The sequence below is a fragment of the Xyrauchen texanus genome, chromosome 42 (assembly GCF_025860055.1).
Source record: "Xyrauchen texanus isolate HMW12.3.18 chromosome 42, RBS_HiC_50CHRs, whole genome shotgun sequence".
NCBI classification, from domain to species: domain Eukaryota; kingdom Metazoa; phylum Chordata; class Actinopteri; order Cypriniformes; family Catostomidae; genus Xyrauchen; species Xyrauchen texanus.
Window position 1 is genome coordinate 33,917,711 of NC_068317.1, and position 26,049 is coordinate 33,943,759.

Genomic DNA, 26,049 nt, shown 5'->3' on the forward strand with positions numbered 1-26,049 from the left:
TCCATCCGTCTGTATTTTAAAATTATCCATCTATCCATCCATCATCCATCCATCTATCTCTTGAAATTATCCATCCATCCATCTATAATTCTGGCTGTCTATCTTTCAATATGTCAATCTATATCTTGAAATTATCCATCTGTCCATCTCTTGGAATTATCCATCACCCATCCATCCATCTATCTATACATCCATCCATCTATCTATACATCCATCTATCTATCTATCCATCTCTTGAAATGATCCATCCATTCATCCATCCATCTCTTAAAATTATCCAACAATCCATCCATCTATCCATCCATCCGCCAATCCATCCATCCTGCCTGTCTGTCTGTCTGTCTGTCCATCTCTTGAAATTATCCATCCATCCATCCATCTATCTATCTATACATCCATCCATCCATCCATCTATCTATCTATACATCCATCCATCCATCTATACATCCATCCATACATCCATCCATACATCCATACATCCATCACATCCATCCATCTCTTGAAATTATCCATCCATCCATCCATCCATCCATCTATCTATACATCCATCCATCTATCTGTACATCTCTTGAAATTATACATCCATCCATCCATCCATCCATCCATCTATACATCCATCCATCTATCTATACATCCATCTATCTATCTATCCATCTCTTGAAATGATCCATCCATTCATCCATCCATCTCTTAAAATTATCCAACAATCCATCCATCTATCCATCCATCCGCCAATCCATCCATCCTGCCTGTCTGTCTGTCTGTCTGTCCATCTCTTGAAATTATCCATCCATCCATCCATCTATCTATCTATACATCCATCCATCCATCCATCTATCTGTACATCTCTTGAAATTATACATCCATCCATTCATCCATCCATCCATCTATACATCCATCCAGCTTGCCTGTCTGTCTGTCTGTCCATCTCTTGAAATTATCCATCCATCCATCTATACATCCATCTATACATCCATACATCCATACATCCATCTATACATCCATCCATCCATCTATACATCCATCCATCTCTTGAAATTATACATCCATCCATCTATACATCCATCCATCCATACATCCATCTATACATCCATCCATACATCCATCCATACATCCATACATCCATCACATCCATCCATCTCTTGAAATTATCCATCCATCCATCCATCCATCTATCTATCTATACATCCATCCATCCATCCATCAATCTTGCCTGTCTGTCTGTCCATCTCTTGAAATTATCCATCCATCCATCCATCCATCCATCTCTTGAAATTATCCATCCATCCATCTATACATCCATCCATCCATCTCTTGAAATTATACAACAATCAATCCATCTTGCCTGTATGTCTGTCTGTCCCTCTCTTGAAATTATCCATCCATCTATACATCCATCCACCCACCTCTTGAAATTATCTATCCATCCATCCATCCATCTATCTATACATCCATCCATCCATCCATCCATCTTGCCTGTCTGTCTGTCTGTCCATCTCTTGAAATTATCCATCCATCCATCTATACATCCATCCATCAGTCTCTTGAAATTATACAACAATCCATCCATCTTGCCTGTCTGTCTGTCTGTAGAAATTATCCATCCATCCATCATTCAGTCTGTATATATTCCATGTATATCTTGAAATTATCCATCATCCATCCATTAATAGTTCTGTCTGTCCATCTATATCTTGAAATTATCCATCCATTCATGAATCCATCCATCCATCCATCTTTCTGTCTGTATCTTAAAATGATCCATCCATCCATCATCCATCCATCGTTCTATTGTTCTAAACAAAATAAACTTCGTTTTGTGAAATGTCTCATGCTTGAAACGTGTTTTTCTTTCAAATTAATACCACTTGATCTTTTATCACATAATCTGGCCTGATTACATTTTTAAGTGTTCAAATATATTTTGGGGCCACTGTATCAATGTTTCTGATCAGAGATTTTTGTTTATGTGTGTGGTTTAAGATGGGTGTAGGTCTCCGAATTGAATTTCTTTTTTAAATTTTGTCTCAATGCCAAGTCTCAAAATACTGACAAACTACAGCAGCAAACAGCCAAGACCAAAAAAATGCTGTTTAGGTCACTTCTACATTCTCTCTCTCTCTCTCTCTCTCTCTCTCTCTCTCTCTCTCTCTCTCTCTCTCTCTCTCTCTCTCTCTCTCTCTCTCTCTCTCTCTCTCTCATGCCTGCCTCGTTTTTTTTTTTCCTTAATTCATATTAAACAAGCCATCACACATCAAACATTACTCTGGCCTCGGCTAATTACAGTATGTTTGTGTATTTGAGCATGTAATTATGTGTGTGTGCATGCTCTTGTAATGTTCCAGAACTTTCTGTTGCAACCAAAAAAGAAATGAAAAAGAAAAGAAATATAAAAAAAAAAGACAGACAACTTGTCGGTTCTCAACTTGTCGGTCACAACGAAGGGGTCAAGGTTTGGCTGGTTAAGATGGTCTAGTCAGCCTCTGCTGGTACATGTTGTAACTACACCATCAGGTTACAAAAAGCATATTTCGCCACTGACATGCACAACAAATATGCACAACAAATCAACTTTTTTGATATGTCAGCCTCTTGAGTTCTCCAAATGGTACTCTATTGTTCATTTGTATTATAGCCGTTCCCTTTATTAAATTACCTTTAATGAGCATTATATTGTGGGGTTCTTATCTATCGGTAAGATAGCATTTCTTACAACAGTAGCCTATTTGGCTATTGGTTAACGTTAACCACATTTACATGACTTTGGTGATGTCACTCCGGGTAGGGAAGGAGGTATTGCCCCAAGTGAAGGAGTTCAAGTACCTCGGGGTCTTGTTCACGAATGAGGGGACAATGGAGCGGGAGGTTGGCCGGAGAATCGGGGCAGCGGGGGCGGTATTGCACTCGCTCTATCGCACCGTTGTCAGGAAAAGAGAGCTGAGCCGGAAGGCAAAGCTCTCGATCTACTGGTCAATTTTTGGTCCTACCCTCACCTATGGTCATGAAGGCTGGGTCATGACCGAAAGGACTAGGTCGCGAGTACAAGCGGCCGAAATGGGCTTCCTCAGAAGGGTGGCGGGCTTCTCCCTTAGAGGAGCTCGGAGTAGAGCCGCTGCTCCTTTGCGTCGAAAGGAGTCAGTTGAGGTGGTTTGGGCATCTGGTAAGGATGCCCCCTGGGCGCCTCCCTAGGCCTCTGGGAAGATCCAGGACTAGGTGGAGAGATTACATCTCCACACTGGCCTGGGAACGCCTCGGTGTCCCCCAGTCAGAGCTGGTTAATGTGGCTCAGGATAGGGAAGTTTGGGGCCCCCTGCTGGAGCTGCTGCCCCCGTGACCCGACTTCATATAAGCGGTTGAAGATGGATGGATGGATGGTTTTTCAAACCTAACATGCTTCAAGATGACATCACTCTGAAGTACTGTGCAAGAATGGCCCACATTCGCCCTAAGAGGCGCTACAGGCCACGCCCAAAATCGAATTTTCTGTTCAAAACTTTTCTAATTTGGTACATTGATATTACAGGCCAACAGGAACCCACAAACCAAGAATGGCCCACATTCACCCTTAGGGGGCACTACAGACCACGCCCAAATGTCCTATTTTCAAAGTGATGGCATTTCCACCCCATTTGTCCAATTCTTCTGAAACTTGGTGTACATGCCTCATTTCTCACGAGGAACAAATAAACCTCAAGGACCCATAGTTTCCATCATGATAGATTTTCCTGTTCGGTGAAAATTTGGGAAATCCTACAAAAATCTTCTCCTAAACCGTAGCTCCAATTGACTTGAAATTTGGTACCCATGCGTATAATTGATGTCTTTCAATTTGGTACTTAGCAAAAATTTATAAAACACAAAATGTCTGAAAGGGGCGTATTTATGTAAATGTCCACATTGTCTCAATATATATGTGTCAATAAATCAAATGTAATTTTGACTGATGATTTTTCAAACCTAACATTCTTCAAGATGACATCACTCTGAAGTACTATGCAAACAATGGCCCACATTTGCCTTTAGGGGGCGCTACAGGCCATGTCCAAAGTCCCATTTTCTGGTCAAAAATTTTCTAATTTGGTACATTGATACTACAGGCCAACGGTAACCCCTAAATTAATAATGGCCAACATTTGCCCTTAGGGGGTGCTACAGGCCACGCCGAAAAGAGCCATTTTCTGGTCAAAAATGTTGTAATTGTGTACATTGATACTACAGGCCGACAGGAAACCCCACACCAAGAACGGCCCACATTCGCCCTTAGGGGGCGCTACAAGCCATAACCAAATGTCCAATTTTCAAAGTGATGTCATTTCCACCCCATTTATTCAATTCTTCTGAATCTCGGTGTACATGCCTCATTTCTCATTGGGAACAAAAAATCCATGATGGATTTTCCTGTACAATGAAAATTTTTCGTTTAGGATTCAGACAGAAAGACACGTTGTTTGGATTCCACCATCGGGAGGGTTTAACCCTAACCCTCTACTGATCAATTTTAAATGATTTGCCATTTTGAGGAGGAATCGCATTGCTGCTTGCAGCTATATTTCTTCTTTTGTTTTTGGTGATTCACATTCTTCATTCAGAACGCCACTTATTGGGAGAGATGGAGAATTTATAGTAAAAAAGGACTTAAATATTGATCGGTTTCTTACCCACACCTATTATATGACATCTTTTGTGTTGCATGGAGGGAAGAAAATCATACAGTTTTGGAATGGAACGACATTAGGCTGATTTAATAATGACATAACTTTCATTTTTGGGTAAGAGTAAGGGTTAGTAAGGGTTTTAAAGAGCACCTATTATGGTTTTTCAAATACGACCTTTCATGCAGTGTGTTATATCGCTATCTGTGAATGTAAAAAATGTCTGCAAAGTTTCAAAAATCAAAGTGCACCACAAATGGAGTTATTGACTCCCAAAAGAAAGAACCGATTCTGAACACCTGAAACGAGTCGTTAGTAAAAACTTACCTACGTAATTTGGTAACAAAACACCCGCCTCTGGTCTTCATTGGCTGCTCGTGAACAGCTTTGACCCGCCCTCAAACACTACACTAAGCGGTAGACCAATCACAACAGACTGGGTCATCTGACCAATCAGAGCAGAGTCGGCTCTCTGAAAGGAGGAGCTTAGAATGGATCATTGAACGAGTTGTTTTTGACACTGGGAATAAACGGTGATACTGCAATTTAAATTAAAAGCACATGAAAGTGTTTTTTGACCTTGGATGCATGTAAATATATTGTATGAGACCTTTAAAACTAAATTAGCCATGTTTAAAAACCATAATAGGTGCATTTTAATAAACTATCCCTTTAAGTAAACTAAGGTTGTTTATTATTACTTGTGTCTGTCAGTTAATGCATTCAGGACAGTTTATTTCTGAGTCATGGTTGGATAAGTAACATCTAGAACTCAAACCTGCTGAATACCTGAACCCTGAGCACTCTCTCTCTCATGCTCTCGCTCTCACACACACACACACACACACACACACAGACACAGATGCAAACGCACTCACACATGCATGGCATTTCGGAAGAAAATACCACAGACTCCACAGCTCAGCAGAGTTAATAAATAAAGGGGTCTGGGCGCCACCTCAAACCTTCCCAGTGTGTGTGTGTTTGTGTAAGAAAACTGAGGGGGTGGGGCTCTAGAGGGAAACACACGGTTCTAAAGTTGCATCACCAGAGCATCTCTCTCTCTCTCTCTCTCTCCTTTACTGGTGTCTATCTGTAACTTAAACTCTGAGCGCGCTCTGCATCCTCAGTGATAGCTGCTGCTGTAATAAAAGGGACAGTGTCCCCATGTCTGACTGTGTGTGCATTTATGTTTCGTGTGCACAAATCTGCAGCACATACCTGAACAGTTTGTGTCAGTATAATCTTTAAAGGTACTATTAACACCAAAGTGAAAATTCTGTCATTATTTACTCACCCTTATGTTGTCTAATAACATGTTTGTCTATCATTCTTCAAAGAGAGAGAAAAGGCTTGCAATGTGAAGCTTATAATTTTATAAAAGCACATTCATTTCTTCTGTATAAACTTGTGTATTACTGGAGCTGTAACATTGTTTAAATGGTCTTTGTGGCATTATTTCATCATGGCAACCCAGTTCTGGAGACAAATGCTGTTTAACTTGTATTAATATTATTACTTATTCCCATTTTGTTAACAACATTGAGTACATTTACATGCACATTCTTAAATCAATTATGCTTAATAAGCAGATAATGTGTGTGTGGTCATGTAAACATTAAACGGATAATAACCGATCCACACAGGTAGATTGCCTCTTTAAGGTTTGACCTCAAAAGCAGAGAATAACATGATTATTTCACCTGTTGCGCTCGTGGTCAAAACAGAAAACTTTGAACGACTAGGGCATGCAACCATGCACAAGAAGTAACGATGCATGGAAAAACAAAGTGTACCTAGACTTAATGCAAACATATCTGCTTTTGTGTTTCAATGGAAGAAGGAAAGTCTTACCGGTTTAGAACAACATGAGGGTGGGTAAATAATGACAGAATTTTCTTTCCCCTTTTTTGGTGGGGGGGTGATCTATATTCCTTTAAGTGAATTTGCAGTTGTCTAATATTTAAACTGATTTTGCCTATATCTTCTGTACTACAGCATACATTCTCAATGTAGAATAACTCTAAAAATCACACACACACACACACACACACACACACACACACACACACACACACACACGCGTGAAACATTAACACAGAATGCCGGATCATTCTTACAAGAGCAACTGCGCATAAATGTGCCACATTCCTGCATCCACTGAAGAACGATCAACCCCAAAACACACCGAGGGGAAATGCATCCGGTGATGAGCGCACCCTCCTGGCATCCTGACTATTCCAAGCTCACGGGAAGCATCTTACTACTAGCACTCGTCATTTAGCGCCCACTTTCATTCAAAGCAGCGTACAGCACCCTCATGACAGACACGGTCCCTCGCGGAGCAGCCCGAGGGTAAACGCTGCGCTCAAGAGCACAATGGGCACAGGATCTCTGTAAATCTCAGGTACCCTTGGGCTGCAAGTCTAGATCAGTAGCCATGGCAACACGGCAAAACAGACACTAAATAACATCACATGGAATAAATGAATTTAGCTTTTAATAATTTGAGTATTTTCGTATAACACTGATGCATGGATGGTATACATACTGTACTTGCGCCCCTATAAGAGCACATATGCAAGATGAAAATCATCCAAATGCCTCTACAACGTTTTTATTTAATATTGTTTTGTAGCACTTGATTATTGGGAAATCTTACATTTGCAATTTTCCCTTTAAAAACAGCTGCATTTCACTTCTATATGATTTTTCTGATTTATTGAGCTTCAAAAATTATAAAACAAAAAAAAACTTTGTACAAATGGTGCAAAATGACGTTACATTTGTAAATAAATTAACCCTCCTGATTCAAGTTTGGCAATGGGATTATTATGTGTGTACTCGGCATATTTAATTAATTTTTTATTTAATTAGTTAAATATTTTAATTATGGAAGCACTATTGATACATCATTTTATTTCTAAAATGTACATAAAATAAACTAAATTCACACTATTAAAAAACTTGTATTTTTAAAATTGTACTATATTATTTAATGTGATATAATAACAATATTTAATTTACTATACAAACACTGTAAACAATATATATTTTAAATGGAGAAAATTATGTAAAAATGCCAAAGTAAAAACTGTTCATTTGTAAAATGTTAGTTATCTTCCCATCTGCAATTTCTAAGTGATTTTTTTAGTAATTGTACAGAATAATACTAGTACTTTTTAGGGATGCACCGATCTGATACCTGGATCGGTATCGTCTCCGATACTGAAGCTTTTAGATGGATCTGGTATCGGTCGGAGGAGCCCGATCCAAATCTGATACTGTGTGTTAGTCATGCTCGTTACTGTCAAGCTCCAAAAATGACATAAATGAACCATAAAAACACCATTAAAGTAGTTCATATGACTCGTGCATTTTATTCAAAGCCACTTGAAGACGTGTGATAGCTCTGTGAATCACAAAAGACTGTGTTTAATAAGTAAATATATCAAATGCACGTGCAGCTCCAGCGCATCAGTAAATGGCGCTACACATGCACACACACCTGCAGCTATTTTTAGCCTTCACGCGGTAAGCACTTTATTTGAGTTTTCTTTTTACCAGAAATGTAACAAGATGTTATAAACAGTGTACTGAATAAACAGTATTATTTCATATACAGTAATACTGAAGAATATGATGTGGTTGAAGAATAGAGTATGGTGCAACTGAGCCATTTCTAACGGACAGAAACACATGCACAGAACAAAGAGACGCATGCCAGACGCCAGGGATAAAGACATATCAGCGCTCTCTCTCTTTCACTGTCAACCCCTCCATCCCAGCATTAACCGTCCTTTCATCTCCCAGCCGTCCACTCCTGCTGACTTTCCATTCACTCCACATCCCTCTCTCACTCTCAGGATGGAGAGAGAGAGCCAATCGGAGCGCTCGCAACACTGACGCTATCACTGTCCAACATGAATGCAATTTTCCCAAAATTCCAGAGCGAAAAAAACTTGAAAGTCCCGCTGAGACCCGGATCAGACCCTGGAATCTGGGGGATTTGAGATAGCGAGAGCGGTCTATGAATGGACACACACCTGTGTGTGTGTGTGTGTGTGTGTGTGTGTGTGTGTGTGTGTGTGTGTGTGTGTGTGTGTGTGTGTGTAACTATGGCTGCGTGAATCTGTGTAGTCCATGTTAATGTGTTTTACACTGGAATATGTAAGCGCTCTAAAGTTAGCCACAGAGCAGCTTTCGTCAGACCTGCTCCATGGAAAATTGTTAGTGTGTGTGTGTTTGTGGACAGGTCTCAATACATTCCATTCCTGTCTTAATGGGGGCTTACGGAGGCCTTTCAGTGTCCGTGTCAATAAATAGAAGCCGACAGCCCAGAATACCTCTGTTTCCTGGATGCTATTATGCCAAGAGTGTACACTCACATGCATGCACTCATTTCCACACACACCCACTGACCTACACTGTACCCGCACCTCATATCTGAACACAAAGATTCAATCATCCTAAAGTTTTGATTGGAATGCATCACATATCTAATCAGATTACGATCTAATCACACAATAAGTCAGAAGTTAACCATGATTTGGGCAAAAATGACATTAAAAGGTTTGGTTTTTGTTGCTACAGGCAACGACTGAACGTACCAAGACATTGTCCATTGTAACAGTTCGGGGAAAGGAGGATGCTGGAACCGGAGTAACAAACCAAAAACTTCGGAATCAAATCAAGCGGAACATCAAACTGAAAACACAGCAACATAAGCACACACACACTGAGCGACCACGTGTGTTGCTGTCTCACTCTAGCATCCCCAGATCTTCCCTGATCCCCCTCCCACTGATTAGGCAACTCAGTGCCTGGCGTGTATCCTCACGGCCCGGTCGCGCCTTCCTCCTAGTCACACTCCTCCACCGCCCGATTCAGGCTGGGGCGCCATCCGGACTGGCTTACCCACCCCCCCATCTCTGGAGGGGAGATGCTGCCCTCCCGGCCGTTCCGCCACCCGATGGTCCTCCCCGCCTCCTGAGAAAGATGAGGGGAAGTGGAAGAGATGGAGAGAGAGAGAGAAAAGAAATGCGAGCTCCCACGAGCACGCTGCCCAGCCGCTCCTCCAACCCCCGGCGGACACGGCAGCTCTGTCCCCCGGCGGACACGGCAGAGGTTCCTCTGTCCCCCGGCGGACACGGCAGCGGTAGCTCCGTCCCCCGGCGGACATGGCAGCTCCGTACCCCGGCGGACACGGCAGCGGTTCCTCCCTCCCCCGGCGGACACGGCAGCGGTTCCTCCCTCCCCCGGCGGACACGGCAGCGGTTCCTCCCTCCCCCGGCGGACACGGCAGCGGTTCCTCCATCCCCCGGAGGACACGGCAGCGGTTCCTCCGCCTCCCGGCTGGGACGGCATGGCTCCTCCGCTTCCTGGCCGATGGCAGCAGTTCCTCTGGCTTCCTGGTGGATGGCAATGGCAACTCCTCCTGGCAGATGGCAGTGGCAAGTTCTCCCGGACAGCGTGCCCTTCCTCCTTTCGTGGGATTCGGCACCCGTGTAACAATTCGGGGAAAGGCGTAAGTGGGAACCGGAGTAACAAACAACAAAACTTGAATCAAACAGAACATCAAACTGAAAAAACTGAAACATAAAACACACACGCACACACACAAGAGTGGCCAAGTGTGTCTCTCTCTCTCTCCCTATAGCATCCCCGGCTCTTCCCTTATCTCCCTCCCGCTGATTAGGCAACTCAGCGTTGGGCATGTATCCTCACGGCCCGGCCACGCCATCCTCCTCGTCACATCCATTTTTCTATTCTTCCATGTATTACATACAGTCCATTTACACTACCAACTTCTTATAAATGTGCGGTCTTCATTTGTATCAACGGTGCTTGAGATGAAACGCAATATATAATAGGATGCAGACGATATAAGAGATGCAGAGTAGAACCTCAGAATTAAATTGCACTTGACCCAGCTCATTAGCTCTTTGCACCAAGAAAGTATAAAAACTGCATTGCCATTCCCACTGACTTTGAACATATATCTCATAGTGCTGCACTTAAGGAATAGAGCTCACAAAATAGGGCTAGATAGTTAAAAATTCAAATAAACACTTGGAAAGGTGGCAGTGGCATTATTTAATTTTTACACAGAGATGGGTAGGTCTATTACTAAAAGCAGTCGACTTCAGCACCTACTGTTGCTTTATATGCCAATGGTGCAAGTCCAAAAATGGGAAAAACACTTTTTATTTATTTTTTTTTTTACAAAGTTGCAGTGTATATAACTCCTGAAGTATTAAATATATCTAAATATCCTTTTACATTCTGATTTAGAAGAAACTTTCCTTTTTGTATGTTCCTTTTTAAGGCCCTATATCATTATATCCCAGAGATATGGGGCACTCAATGTGGCTCCATCTTAAAATAGTAACATTTTACCCATTTTCAAAGGTCGTAAACCAAATGTGAGAAACGTGGCATGAAGCCAGTTTTTCTTGTCCAACAAATAAAAAGTCTGAAGTACAAATAATTTTGAAACTGGACGTCATTAAAATCACATAAAAAACAATCATGTCAAAAGCTCCATTTTTGAGAGTGCAAAAATACAGTATTATTAAGAACATATTAAACATGATGAGTCGAGAGGCTTTTTACATATCTTACAATCTTTTATTACAGTTTTTTCACTATATGCATAGAAAAACTATATTGCAAATAATGCTACAATTATATTATAATATTTATAACACTTGGAGGCAAACGACTCATATCAGCATGCACATATAATTAGACACACGAACCGTGTGTACACACGTGTGCATACTGTGTTCCTGTTATTTTGCAGTTCATTTCCTGAAAAACTGGTGTTGTCATGACAACAGGCCTAAAGAAGGAAGATCCCCCCCCCCCCAAATAAAACCACCCTGCAACAAGATGTTCGTGTATGTGTCATGACAGGTTAAGAAGATCTTTAAATAGATGCAGTTATTTTGAGCTGATTTTCAGAGTTGTTTGGAAGCTATGTGTATTTATTTAAGTGAGAAGACATTTATAGAGATTCATTCCAACTGTAAAAGGATATTAAAAGGATAGGAACGTAAAGCCTGCTGGATTACATTATTCTGATTTGTCTTTGAAACTGAAACTGGCTATTTAAATATTCAAGTGGCTTATGCATTTTATGATTTTTAGATGTCATATTTGATTCCTTTTTTAACGGTCCACTATAATCTCAAAGTGTGACGAAACAAACAGTAAGTGTTCATGTTTTGCTCCATTCATTTTTGTCTTTCCAACACAATAAGATCAGATATTCTTTATCTCATTGCTCTCAAAAGTCTTTTGATAGTGTAAAAGTTCCTTCACACTCGCTGGTGATCGTGACAGGAATGAGAAAAATCTTCTTCCATTGATGTTGAAAAACAAAAAAGAATGAATATAAGACTGACAGACACCGAGATGACCCAAAATGGACAGTCTATGCATGCCCCAAACAAAAAACTATACTGGAGCTAATATAAAAGGAAGCAAATCATCCAACCTGGTCTCATAGAAATATGTTACTACACCTACATTACTGCAAAATTATTTTTACTTGGCTCATTTTACGTATCGCAACAGTTTCCTGATGAAATGAACAATAAAGGCACAGCAACAATGACTTTTATTCCCTTTCACACAAATGGTAGATTATCAGTTAATAAACACTTACTTTTCAGCCTGTTTCTCACACATTGCTAACTTTTGATATGTAAACACTTCTACTATAGTGCATGTCTTTTATACACGTTTGCATTACATAACCAAATACATCTGCAAGATTTTTCGAGTGCGATCAAATTGCGTGGTAGCTCAACTGATAAAGCATTGCACTTGTGATCTAAAGGAACGGGATATGAGTCCGGAAGAGCACACAAGTCAACATGTGAGACAAAAGGGTCTCAGAAGCACCACAAAGTGACGCAATTGTGTTTTCAATTTCACATTTGCTTTTTTTGGACACTATAGGTTTGGTTTAGCGTAGGGAGGAGCATTACCCTTAAAATGCTCATCTGTTTGGGAGAACTTTTAAAATCATTTTTAGCGCCCCACAGTGGACATCAATTCCAGAGCCTTCGATAAGACAAAACATACAGGTATCTGATATTTGCATTGCACATGATGTGTGCGAGTATGTAAGAGAGAGAGAGAGAGATGGAGTCAACAAATTCAGAGACATGGACACATATTTATAAACACACACGTGTACACAAACATCTTGTAAGTAGAATTTCCAAGGACTGTTTGTAAGCATATGAAGGGCAGCATTCTTTGGCCATACATCTGGGAGTCAGCCAGTCCACACACACACACACACACACACACACACACACACACACACACACACACACACACACACACACACACGTTGGTGCAGCTATCCTTATGAGGACTCTTCACAGACATAATGATTACTATACTGTACGAACTATAGAGTCTGTCCCCCCTCAAAAAAACGTTATGCATTTTTACATTTATATTTTATACATTTAAATTTATGGGGACACTTGAAATGTCCTCATAAACCATATTACCATAAACTCATAAACCATATTACCCTTGTAATTACCAGTTTGTAACCTGAAAAATTTCCTTGTAAACTACCAAAACACACACACACACACTCTCACACCGTCACAGTCAGTCTCACTCTCACTCACTCTCACAGTCACTCACACTCTCACTCACTGTCACAGTCAGTCACACACTCTCTCACTGTCACAGTCAGTCACACTCTCACTCTCTCTCACTGTCACAGTCATTCACACTCTCACTCACTCACTCTCACTCACTCTCACAGTCACTCACACTCTCACTCACGGTCACAGTCACTCACACTCTCTCTCACTGTCACAGTCAGTCACACTCTCACTCACTCTCACTGTCACAGTCACTCACACTCTCACTCACTCTCACAGTCACTCACACTCTCACTCACTCTCACGGTCACAGTCACTCACACTCTCTCACTGTCACAGTCAGTCACACTCACTCTCTCACGTCACTCTCCACTCTCACAGTCACAGTCACTCACACTCTCACTCACTCACAGTCACTCACACTCTCACTCACTCTCACGGTCACAGTCACTCACACTCACTCTCACAGTCACTCACACTCTCACTCACTCTCACAGTCAGTCACACTCTCACTCACTCTCACGGTCACAGTCACTCACACTCTCACAGTCACTCACACTCTCACTCACTCACAGTCAGTCACACTCTCACTCACTCTCACAGTCAGTCACACTCTCACTGTCACACTCTCTCTCACTGTCGCAGTCAGTTACACTCTCACTGTTACAGTCACTCACACTGTCACAGTCACACTCTCCCTCACTGTCGCAGTCAGTTACACTCTCACTGTTACAGTCACTCACACTGTCACAGTCACTCACACTCTCTCTCACTGTCACAGTCACTCACACTCACACTGTTACAGTCACTCACACTCTCACTGTCACAGTCAGTCACACTCTCACTGTCACAGTCAGTCATACTCTCTCTCACTGTCACAGTCAGTCACACTCTCTCTCACTGTCACAGTCAGTCACACTTTCTCTCACTGTCACAGTCACTCACACTCTCACTGTCAAAGTCACTCACACTCTCACTGTCACAGTCAGTCACACTCTCTCTCACTGTCACAGTCAGTTACACTGTCACAGTCAGTCACACTCTCTCTCACTGTCACAGTCACTCACACTGTTACAGTCACTCACACTGTTACAGTCACTCACACTCTCACTCACTCTCACTGTCACAGTCAGTCACACTCTCTCTCACTGTCACAGTCAGTTACACTCTCTCTCACTGTCACAGTCAGTTACACTCTCTCTCACTGTCACAGTCAGTTACACTGTCACAGTCAGTCACACTCTCTCTCACTGTCACAGTCAGTCACACTCTCACTATTACTGTCACTCACACTGTTACAGTCACTCACACTCTCACTCACTCTCACTGTCACAGTCAGTCACACTCTCTCTCACTGTCACAGTCACTCACACTGTCAGTCACTCACACTCACACCGTTACAGTCACTCACACTCTCACTGTCACAGTCAGTCACACTCTCTCTCACTGTCACAGTCACTCACACTCACACTGTTACAGTCACTCACACTCTCACTGTCACAGTCAGTCACACTCTCTCTCACTGTCACAGTCAGTCACACACTCTCCCACTGTCACAGTCAGTCACACTCTCACTGTCACAGTCACTCACACTCTCACTGTTACAGTAACTCACACTCTCACTGTTAGTCAAACTCTCACAGTCAGTCACACTCTCACTCTCACAATCAGTCACACTCTCACTCTCACAGTCAGTCACACTCACACTGTCACAGTCAGTCACACTCTCTCTCACTGTCGCAGTCAGTTACACTCTCACTGTTACAGTCACTCACACTCACACTGTCACAGTCACACTCTCTCTCACTGTCGCAGTCAGTTACACTCTCACTGTTACAGTCACTCACACTGTCACAGTCACACTCTCCCTCACTGTCGCAGTCAGTTACACTCTCACTGTTACAGTCACTCACACTGTCACAGTCAGTCACATGCTCACTGTCACAGTCAGTCACACTCTCACACCGTCACACGCTCACTCACTCTCACAATCAGTCGCACGCTCACTCACTCTCACGGTTACAGTCACTCACACGGTCACAGTCAGTCACACTCACACGGTCACAGTCAGTTACACTCACACGGTCACAGTCAGTCACACTCACACGGTCACAGTCAGTTACACCCTCACTGTCACAGTAAGTTACACTCTGTCACAGTCAGTCACACTCTCACTGTCACAGTCAGTCACACTCTCACTATTACAGTCAGTCACACTCTCACTATTACAGTCAGTCACACTCTCACTGTCACAGTCAGTCACACTCTCACTATTACAGTCAGTCACACTCTCACTGTCAGTCACACTCTCACTGTCACAGTCAGTCACACTCTCACTATTACAGTCAGTCACACTCTCACTGTCACAGTCAGTTACACTCTGTCACAGTCAGTCACACTCTCACTATTACAGTCAGTCACACTCTCACTGTCACAGTCAGTTACACTCTGTCACAGTCAGTCACACTCTCACTATTACAGTCAGTCACACTCTCACTGTCACAGTAAGTTACACTCTGTCACAGTCAGTCACACTCTCACTATTACAGTCAGTCACACTCACACGGTCATAGTCAGTTACACTCTCACTGTCACAGTAAGTTACACTGTCACAGTCAGTCACACTCTCACTATTACAGTCAGTCACTCTCTCACTGTCACAGTCAGTCACACTCTCACTATTACAGTCAGTCACACTCTCACTGTCACAGTCAGTCACACTCACACGGTCACAGTCAGTTACACTCTCACTGTCACAGTCAGTCACACTCTCACTATTACAGTCAGTCACACTCTCACTGTCACAGTCAGTCACACTCACACGGTCACAGTCAGTTACACTCTCACTGTCACAGTAAGTTACACTCTGTCACAGTCAGTCACACTCTCACTGTCACAGTCAGTCACACTCTCACTGTCACAGTCAGTCACACTCTCACTATTACAGTCAGTCACACTCTCACTGTCACAGTCAGTCACACTCTCACTGTCACAGTCAGTCACACTCTCACTATTACAGTCAGTCACACTCTCACTATTACAGTCAGTCACACTCTCACTGTCACAGTCAGTCACACTCTCACTGTCACAGTCAGTCACACTCTCTCTCACTGTCACAGTCACTCACACTGTTACAGTCACTCACACTGTTACAGTCACTCACACTCTCACTCACTCTCACTGTCACAGTCAGTCACACTCTCTCTCACTGTCACAGTCAGTTACACTCTCTCTCACTGTCACAGTCAGTTACACTCTCTCTCACTGTCACAGTCAGTTACACTGTCACAGTCAGTCACACTCTCTCTCACTGTCACAGTCAGTCACACTCTCACTATTACTGTCACTCACACTGTTACAGTCACTCACACTCTCACTCACTCTCACTGTCACAGTCAGTCACACTCTCTCTCACTGTCACAGTCACTCACACTGTCAGTCACTCACACTCACACCGTTACAGTCACTCACACTCTCACTGTCACAGTCAGTCACACTCTCTCTCACTGTCACAGTCACTCACACTCACACTGTTACAGTCACTCACACTCTCACTGTCACAGTCAGTCACACTCTCTCTCACTGTCACAGTCAGTCACACACTCTCCCACTGTCACAGTCAGTCACACTCTCACTGTCACAGTCACTCACACTCTCACTGTTACAGTAACTCACACTCTCACTGTTAGTCAAACTCTCACAGTCAGTCACACTCTCACTCTCACAATCAGTCACACTCTCACTCTCACAGTCAGTCACACTCACACTGTCACAGTCAGTCACTCTCTCTCACTGTCGCAGTCAGTTACACTCTCACTGTTACAGTCACTCACACTCACACTGTCACAGTCACACTCTCTCTCACTGTCGCAGTCAGTTACACTCTCACTGTTACAGTCACTCACACTGTCACAGTCACACTCTCCCTCACTGTCGCAGTCAGTTACACTCTCACTGTTACAGTCACTCACACTGTCACAGTCAGTCACATGCTCACTGTCACAGTCAGTCACACTCTCACACCGTCACACGCTCACTCACTCTCACAATCAGTCGCACGCTCACTCACTCTCACGGTTACAGTCACTCACACGGTCACAGTCAGTCACACTCACACGGTCACAGTCAGTTACACTCACACGGTCACAGTCAGTCACACTCACACGGTCACAGTCAGTTACACCCTCACTGTCACAGTAAGTTACACTCTGTCACAGTCAGTCACACTCTCACTGTCACAGTCAGTCACACTCTCACTATTACAGTCAGTCACACTCTCACTATTACAGTCAGTCACACTCTCACTGTCACAGTCAGTCACACTCTCACTATTACAGTCAGTCACACTCTCACTGTCAGTCACACTCTCACTGTCACAGTCAGTTACACTCTGTCACAGTCAGTCACACTCTCACTATTACAGTCAGTCACACTCTCACTGTCACAGTCAGTTACACTCTGTCACAGTCAGTCACACTCTCACTATTACAGTCAGTCACACTCACACGGTCATAGTCAGTTACACTCTGTCACAGTCAGTCACACTCTCACTGTCACAGTCAGTCACACTCTCACTGTCACAGTCAGTTACACTCTGTCACAGTCAGTCACACTCTCACTATTACAGTCAGTCACACTCTCACTGTCACAGTCAGTTACACTCTGTCACAGTCAGTCACACTCTCACTATTACAGTCAGTCACACTCTCACTGTCACAGTCAGTTACACTCTGTCACAGTCAGTCACACTCTCACTATTACAGTCAGTCACACTCTCACTGTCACAGTAAGTTACACTCTGTCACAGTCAGTCACACTCTCACTATTACAGTCAGTCACACTCACACGGTCATAGTCAGTTACACTCTCACTGTCACAGTAAGTTACACTGTCACAGTCAGTCACACTCTCACTATTACAGTCAGTCACTCTCTCACTGTCACAGTCAGTCACACTCTCACTATTACAGTCAGTCACACTCTCACTGTCACAGTCAGTCACACTCACACGGTCACAGTCAGTTACACTCTCACTGTCACAGTCAGTCACACTCTCACTATTACAGTCAGTCACACTCTCACTGTCACAGTCAGTCACACTCACACGGTCACAGTCAGTTACACTCTCACTGTCACAGTAAGTTACACTCTGTCACAGTCAGTCACACTCTCACTGTCACAGTCAGTCACACTCTCACTATTACAGTCAGTCACACTCTCACTGTCACAGTCAGTCACACTCTCACTGTCACAGTCAGTCACACTCTCACTATTACAGTCAGTCACACTCTCACTATTACAGTCAGTCACACTCTCACTATTACAGTCAGTCACACTCTCACTGTCACAGTCAGTCACACTCTCACTGTCACAGTCAGTCACACTCTCTCTCACTCTCACTCACACTCACACAGTCAGTCACTGTCACAGACAGTCACACACACAGTTCTCGCCTCATTCCCTTGTAACCCTTTACACCCTTGTTTATTTAAAAAAATTAAATAATCTGTGTTCCAGTGAGACACTTACAATGGAAGTGAATGGGGCCAATCTGTAAATGTTAAAATACACAGTGTTTCAAAAGTATAGACAGAAGACATAAACATAATACATTTTAACATTATTTTACTGTGATAAAAACACTTACTAACCTTTTCCGTGTAACGTTATATCCAATTTTTCAACTTTGTTTTCATGACGACGCAACGCCAGGAAACCCTGTATCCTGGTATACATCTTAATGCCAGTAAACCCCTGATTTTATCCCATTTTATCACACTAACACATGTATAACTCACCAAAATGTATGTAAATGCTTATGTCTTGTGGATGTGCCTTTGAAACCATGTGTATTTTAATGTTTACAGATTGGCCCCATTCGCTTCCACTGTAAGTTCCTATTGTAACTGTGATTTTTTTTTGTCTAAATTATTAACAGAATTTTTTGGGTAATAAATATTATGCCACAAATGCTGTTGATTGAGCTTAACTTTTATTGAAGCCAAGACACGACAAGTCAGTTTGATTTATGAAAATCATTCAGACTGGTTTTGTGAACTGCATCAACCAATTGAAAAGATCTGGCTAAAAATTATTATTAATTTACGAAATCAATCATCGCTACATCTCTCATGAACTCCTCATGAATGAATGGCACCAAGGACAGCCATAGGCCAGATGTCAGGATTTTCAGTGAATAATAAAGAAAATGTTGGTCTGATCCTTAAGTAAAGCTATCATATAGCTTCAGAAGACTGTAACATATCTGGACTAATATATTAGACCTTTTGGAATGCTCTGGTGGTCCCCATTCTTTATAATAGCATGGGTGACTGAAGCAACCAGTTAAATTTCTCCTTTTGTGTTCCATGGCAGAAAACAATTATTAAGTGTTTATAACCACAAGAGGGTGAGTAAATTTGTTGAGTGCACTATCCCTTTAACAGCAATTAATACAACTTTGCAGCCACTTAAACAGCAAAACACCCAACTGCAATAGCAAGTTAATGAACCTTAAGAGCAATAACATCAATCAGTCAAGCTCAGAAAGTCCAACACATGAGTGCTGTTAAACAGAGCCGGTTGCATTGACCAAAGTCTAATTTAAACTCTAATAAAACATCTGTGATCCAAATGTCACACTCTAATAGTGTAAATTAGAAGTAGATCTGATTTAATGCTCGTAATTGACAACCGTGCTTCTCTAATTGTTTAATAACCAATATGAGCTGAGATAAATGGAACAACCATATTTAAGTCCTTTTTCACTCTAAATCCCCACTTTAACTTTCACTTCCAGATGTGAAAGTTAAAGTGGAGATTTAGAGTTAAAAAAAAGGACTTAGGGGGTCTGGATATCTTAGCACAGTTGGAGTCGTGAGTTTGAATCCAGGGCGCGCTGAGTGACTCCAGTCAGGCTTCCTAAGCAACCAACTGATCCGGTTGCTAGGAGGGTAGAGTCACATGGGGTAACCTCCTCGTGGTCGCTATAATGTGGTTCTCGCTCTTGTTGGCGCACATGGTGTGTTGTGTGTGGATGCCACGGAGAATAGCGTGAAGCCACTAGGTATCCGCGGTAACACGTTCAACAAGTCACATGATAAAATGCATTGATTTGACGGTCTCAGACGCGGAGGCAACTGAGATTCGTCCTCCTCCACCCAGATTGAGGCGAGTCAGATATGGACATGTTCTAATAATATGTTCATTTAAATGTTACTAAGTTTAAGTACCATGTATAGCATATGTGTTAGTAAAAGATACAGTATCTACTCAAATGTCAAAATTATGTCATGAGGTAAAACAGGTTTTACTTCATTTTATACCATTAAGATTTGCTTAGAAAAACTGCTTTAAAAAAAAAGTATTAATTTACAATACATTTTTCTAGTGAATACACAAATCAAGAAATAATCTTTCCTGTTAGAGATAAACACTGAGCAAAAACCCAAACAAGATTAGATGAAAAGAAAGGAAGATCAAACTTCATAGAGGAAGAGGAACGAGAAAAAGGAGAGAAAGAGACAGCCCACGTCTAAATATATAATGACTCCTTAATGGCCACCGTTTCACCATGTAACCAACAGCAACTACTCCTGCAAGGAAAACATGTCTAGCCTTTCGCCCCTCCAATGTGTGTGTGTGTGTGTGTCTCTGTGTGTGAGAGTCAAACTTCTAAAGAAAACAACATTCACACGAGAGAGAGATGACACACGTTAAACGTCACCAAGTTTCTTCCGTCTCTTGAATCTTTCTGGTCTCTTATTAGTCATAATCGTCCCCTATAAATATGGATGACGTTTAACATTTGAGTTATAAGTCTGAGGGTTAAAATGAACTTTAGCTAATTTATTTATGGAGTTTGCATCTATTCACTGCTGCCATCTAGAGCTCTAACAACAGAACTACACATGAACCAAACAGATATTCAACACATAGATGCTCTCCAGTTTCTAAATGCGATCAATGCACTAAATGTATTTTACATTGTTTAATGCATCAAACTGTCATGATTGCAAACGTTACTCTGACAAATCACAAAATGTCCTGATTTTTCCTACATTCATGGAGTGAGTTGTCTGCGTTATGCCAGAATTAACATTAAAATGTCTTCATACAATAGGATTAGTTCATCTTAAATAGGAATACTAAATTAAGAATAATTCAAGTGAAGAACAACATTGAAAATATATATGTAAAAGGGGGGAATTGGGCATGCCACATTGGGGAGGAAAGTATAATAAAGTATATCAAATAATCAACTGATCACAAAGTATAGTCAGGACATTACTGATGTCAAAAACTGATGCACTCCAACACCTTATCCTTGAGTAATCATGCTAAATTGATCATTTGATACTAGAAAATCACTTGCCATTATATCAAACACAGTTTAAAGATATTTGGTTCATTAAATGAAGCTTAATGTTGTCTTTGTGTTTGTTTTTGAGTTGCACAGTATGCAATAGACTGGCATGTGTTAAGGTCAATATTAGGTCAAAAATGGCAAAAAATAAACAGCTTTCTCTTGAAACTCGTCAGTCATTCATTGTTTTGAGGATTGAAGGCGATACAATGCTTAAAATTGCAAAACAAAATGCAAATTTCATACTATGGTGTAACTAAAGTCTTTAAAGATAAAGCACAACTGTCTCTAACAAGGACAGAAAGAGATGTGGAAGACCAGATGTACAACTAAACAAGAGGATAAGTACATCAGAGTCTCTAGTTTGAGAAATAGACGCCTCACATGTCCTCCGCTGACAGCTTCATTGAATTCTACCCGCTCATCACCAGTTTCATGTACAACAGTAAAGAGAAGACTCTTGTGGGAAGAACTGCAAAGAAAAGCCACTTTTGAAACAGAAAAACAAAAAGAAAAGGTTCGAGTGGGCAAAGAAACACAGATATTGGACAACAGATAATTGGAAAAGAGTGTTACGGATCTAAACCTCATTGAGATTTTGTGGGATCAGCTAGACTGTAAGGTGCGTGAGAAGTGCCCGACAAGACAGACACATCTATGGCAGGTGCTACAGGAAGTGTGGGGTGAAAGGTCACCGGAGTATCTAGACAAACTGTCCGCTAGAATGCCAAAGATCTGCAAAGCTGTCATTGCTGCACGTGGAGGATTGTTTGATGAGAACTCTTTGAAGTAGTTTAAAAAGTTTTTTCAAATTGTAATTTGTTATTATTGTCCTGACATACATTGTGTTCAGTTGAATGACACTTTGGTGAATAAAAGTACCAATTTATTTCCATTAGAGCAAAATCTGTACATTATTCCAAACTTTTGGCCATTAGTCTCTACGTAAAAAGTAAAAAATCAAGATGCATTGCATTAATATGAATTGACTGGCAATTTGCTTAATTGACATGAAGATAATGTCCCAATGCATGTAAATGGACATACATTGATCACACTACATTGATCACTTGGAACATACTACATATATACCTCATTGCCAATTTTCACTTTACATCATTTATTTTTACACCGTATCCTATTTGCACATCTAGTTGAATTAAATCTAAATATAAGCTTTCTTAATGCAAAAATAAGCTTTTAAATGTGGCCATATGTTTTCAGTTGACCAGGAGATTCACTAAAGTATAATTTTTTAGTCTGTCTGGTCATAAAAGTCATGATATAGGACTACTATTTATCATAAATAAATGCAATATCTGACCTCTTATAAACACATTGCATATAAACAGCATGACCTGACAGAAGTGTAATTGGGATGCAAGTGAACTGTAAAGTATCAGCACAGAACTGGACATCAGTTGAGGCGTGTCTGTGCATATGCATTAACATGAACTTCGGATTACCATCAAGCATAATAATTATCTGAGCTACAGTCTTGATGCAAACACATGTAAGGAGCACATATCTACAGAAAAAGGCACGCATTTTCAATATACCATTTAACCTCAATTACAGAACCAATCCAACCAAATTGCGTAATCATGCATTGGAAATATTTCACTAATATATATGACAAAACCCCTGCCATAAATTTCAATCTTGAATTATTTAAAAGCAGCTTTCTGACGGAACCGTTGCTGTAATTTCCCCCACAAACAGTAGCGTGCTTCACCGCTAAACAGAGCAAGTAAAAGAAATCTACTTACAATTCTACAGACTCCACAATTATCTGCATGCAGCAGGCCATTCACACAGGAAATCCTAATGCAGAGGATAAAGCTTTTCCAGCCATTTTCTCCAGCAAATCTCTCTGACTTTAAGCAGGCAGTTGTCGGCAGACAGCCAAGACTCGGTTTGTGTACAAAATACTGTAAACTGTGACAACTGTGTGACAAATCCTGATATGATTTCTGAAGGCGTTACTAAAGAATATACTTGCTCTTATAAAACACACACACAATGTTACAAAAAAAAAAATATGCTTACAGTAGCATGACACTGATAATTAAAGCATTCAGGGGGGGAAAGGAGCTTATAAAATGCACATGTAGTAATGGGTCTGGATGATAAACTTGTTGACAATTCGGCCAATTCGTTGGTTAATAGGGATGGAAATCAAGAATATAATGACTCCAGTTCTGATTACACTTGACGATTCCGGTTCCGGTTCCTTACCGGACTTCTGAGCAAGAAATATCTGGTAATAATAAATGCAATTCTTATCGGATGCCCTCATGTGCAGCGATACAGAATTTGACATATTTAGGATATAAGGAATGTACGTATGAATGCCAAAGTTAATCAAAATAATATCATGAACTGTCTTAGTGTGACAATTAAGCCACAAAAGGCTGCCAGTTAATGAAATAAAAAGTCTGCGTGTGCTTCACACTTCACAATGAACCACAACGGGGGGGTCTGGGTATCTCAGTGAGTATTGACGCAGACTATCACCCCTGGAGTCACGACTTCGAATACCAGAGTGTGCTGAGTGACTCCAGCCAGGTCTCCTAAGCAACCAAATTGGCCGGTGGCTAGGGAAAGTAGAGTCACATGGGGTAACCTCCTCGTGGTCACTATAATGTGGTTCTCGCTCTCAGTGGGGCGTGTGGCGAGTTGTGAGTGTATGCCGTGGAGAATAGCGTGAAGCCTCCACACGTGCTACGTCTCCACGGTAACGTGCTCAACAAGCCACGTGATAGATGCGCGGGTTGACGGTCTCAGACGCGGAGGCAACTGAGAATCGTCATTAGTTAGTCCCAAAAGAACTCACAAGTATCATCTGTTCAGGAATCAGTATTTTTTTTAAGTAATTGTTCCCAACCCTATGGACTAGTAAGGTTGACAAATAAGATCATCTACATTTTCTTTGTAGATTTAATAGCGTCTCTCTCTCTCTCTCTCTCTCTCTCTCTCTCTCTCTCTCTCTCTCTCTCTCTCTCTCTCTCTCTCTCTCTCTCTCTCTCTCTCTCTCTCTCTCACACACACACACACACACACACACACAGATATATATAAAACTCCCAAACACAGCGCTGTCGCTCACTTTGACCAACAGTAAAGAACTTTACAAAAGATATTTAAGATTATGAACAAATAAACAAGCACTAGATGTCTTACCCCCAAACACAGACGACCCATTATCTGCAGCGACGAGCCCATTCTAACAGTGCATACTCCAGCATACACACACAGAGACTTTGGTGCTATCTGAATTCACTAGGCATGTTAGGTTGCATTCGAACACCTGAGCCTTTATTACACAGCACGGGCAGGTAATGAGGGATCAACTTACCTGCTATAATACACACCACATGAAATATTAATACAAAACCCCCTGTGTGTAAGTGTGTAGCTTTATCAGTTTGTAGCCATGTTATTATACATTAATAATAAAAATTTTTAATATATTAAAGCTGAAGTGTATCAAGTGTAATTGTTATGATGTTAAAATACGTTGTGCTGTCCCAGCTTAATATGCCAAGACAACATTAAGTAAACTATCTGTAGGTTGTTTCCCCAAATAAAACATTAATCAGCATAATGATCAGCCAAACACAGCAACACTGGCTCAACCAATGTCATGATTTTGGGGGCGGGCCTATCTTTGTCTGACCAATGAAATCCAAGGGAGTGTTCAGTGTGAAAACATTCATTAAACATGTCATTATTATTGCAATTCTGTTACACAAGTGAGGTGTACACAAACCAAAAAAAAATGGACAAATTTACTTACAAACTTCCTTTTCAGTTTAACTTTGGGGTCGGCTAAGCTCCTCCCCTCCGCCTTGGTGGGCTCAAATTCAGAATCAGCCAGGTGGTCATCCGCCGAAATACTTTTCCTTAGATACGCCGCCCGACGACGGAAATGTGAGAATGGCGACTGAGAGCGCGGACGGAGGTCGACCGTGCCCGGAGGGACGTCCCCGTCGTTTTCATCTTCTAGATGCCACATCTCACCTGAGACGGAGAGAGAAGTTTATTACACATTAGTCAAATATCACATATTGCAAAACTTTTTTGATGGTGGTTTCGCCCTGACAGCCCGTGCCGTACCTGTAAAAATATCTAAATGTGGCAAGGAGGAGAGTGGGTAAGATGTGCCACCCACTTAAAATGATAATTCACTCAAAAATGATTGTTTAATCACCCTAATGCTGCTCCAAACGCATATGACTTTCTTTCTTCTACTGAAACACAATGTTAGGCATCATTAGGCATCTCAGTCACCATTCACTTTCATAGCATCTTTTATTAAAAATTTTTTCAAACAATGAAATTGAATGGTGACTGAGACTAACATTGTGCCAATATCTCCTTTTGTGTTCCAT

General features: G+C 41.5%; 1 protein-coding gene across 1 annotated transcript in view; it reads right to left on the bottom strand.

The window, feature by feature from the left end:
- Window positions 1-26,049, bottom strand: part of LOC127634927 (ankyrin repeat and fibronectin type-III domain-containing protein 1) — a 100,989-nt gene that overhangs the window by 65,898 nt on the left and 9,042 nt on the right. Inside the window, exon 3 of the mRNA XM_052114688.1 lies at window positions 25,455-25,678. Coding sequence (XP_051970648.1) covers window positions 25,455-25,678 — 224 coding nt within the window. The remainder of the gene's footprint in view (window positions 1-25,454; window positions 25,679-26,049) is intronic.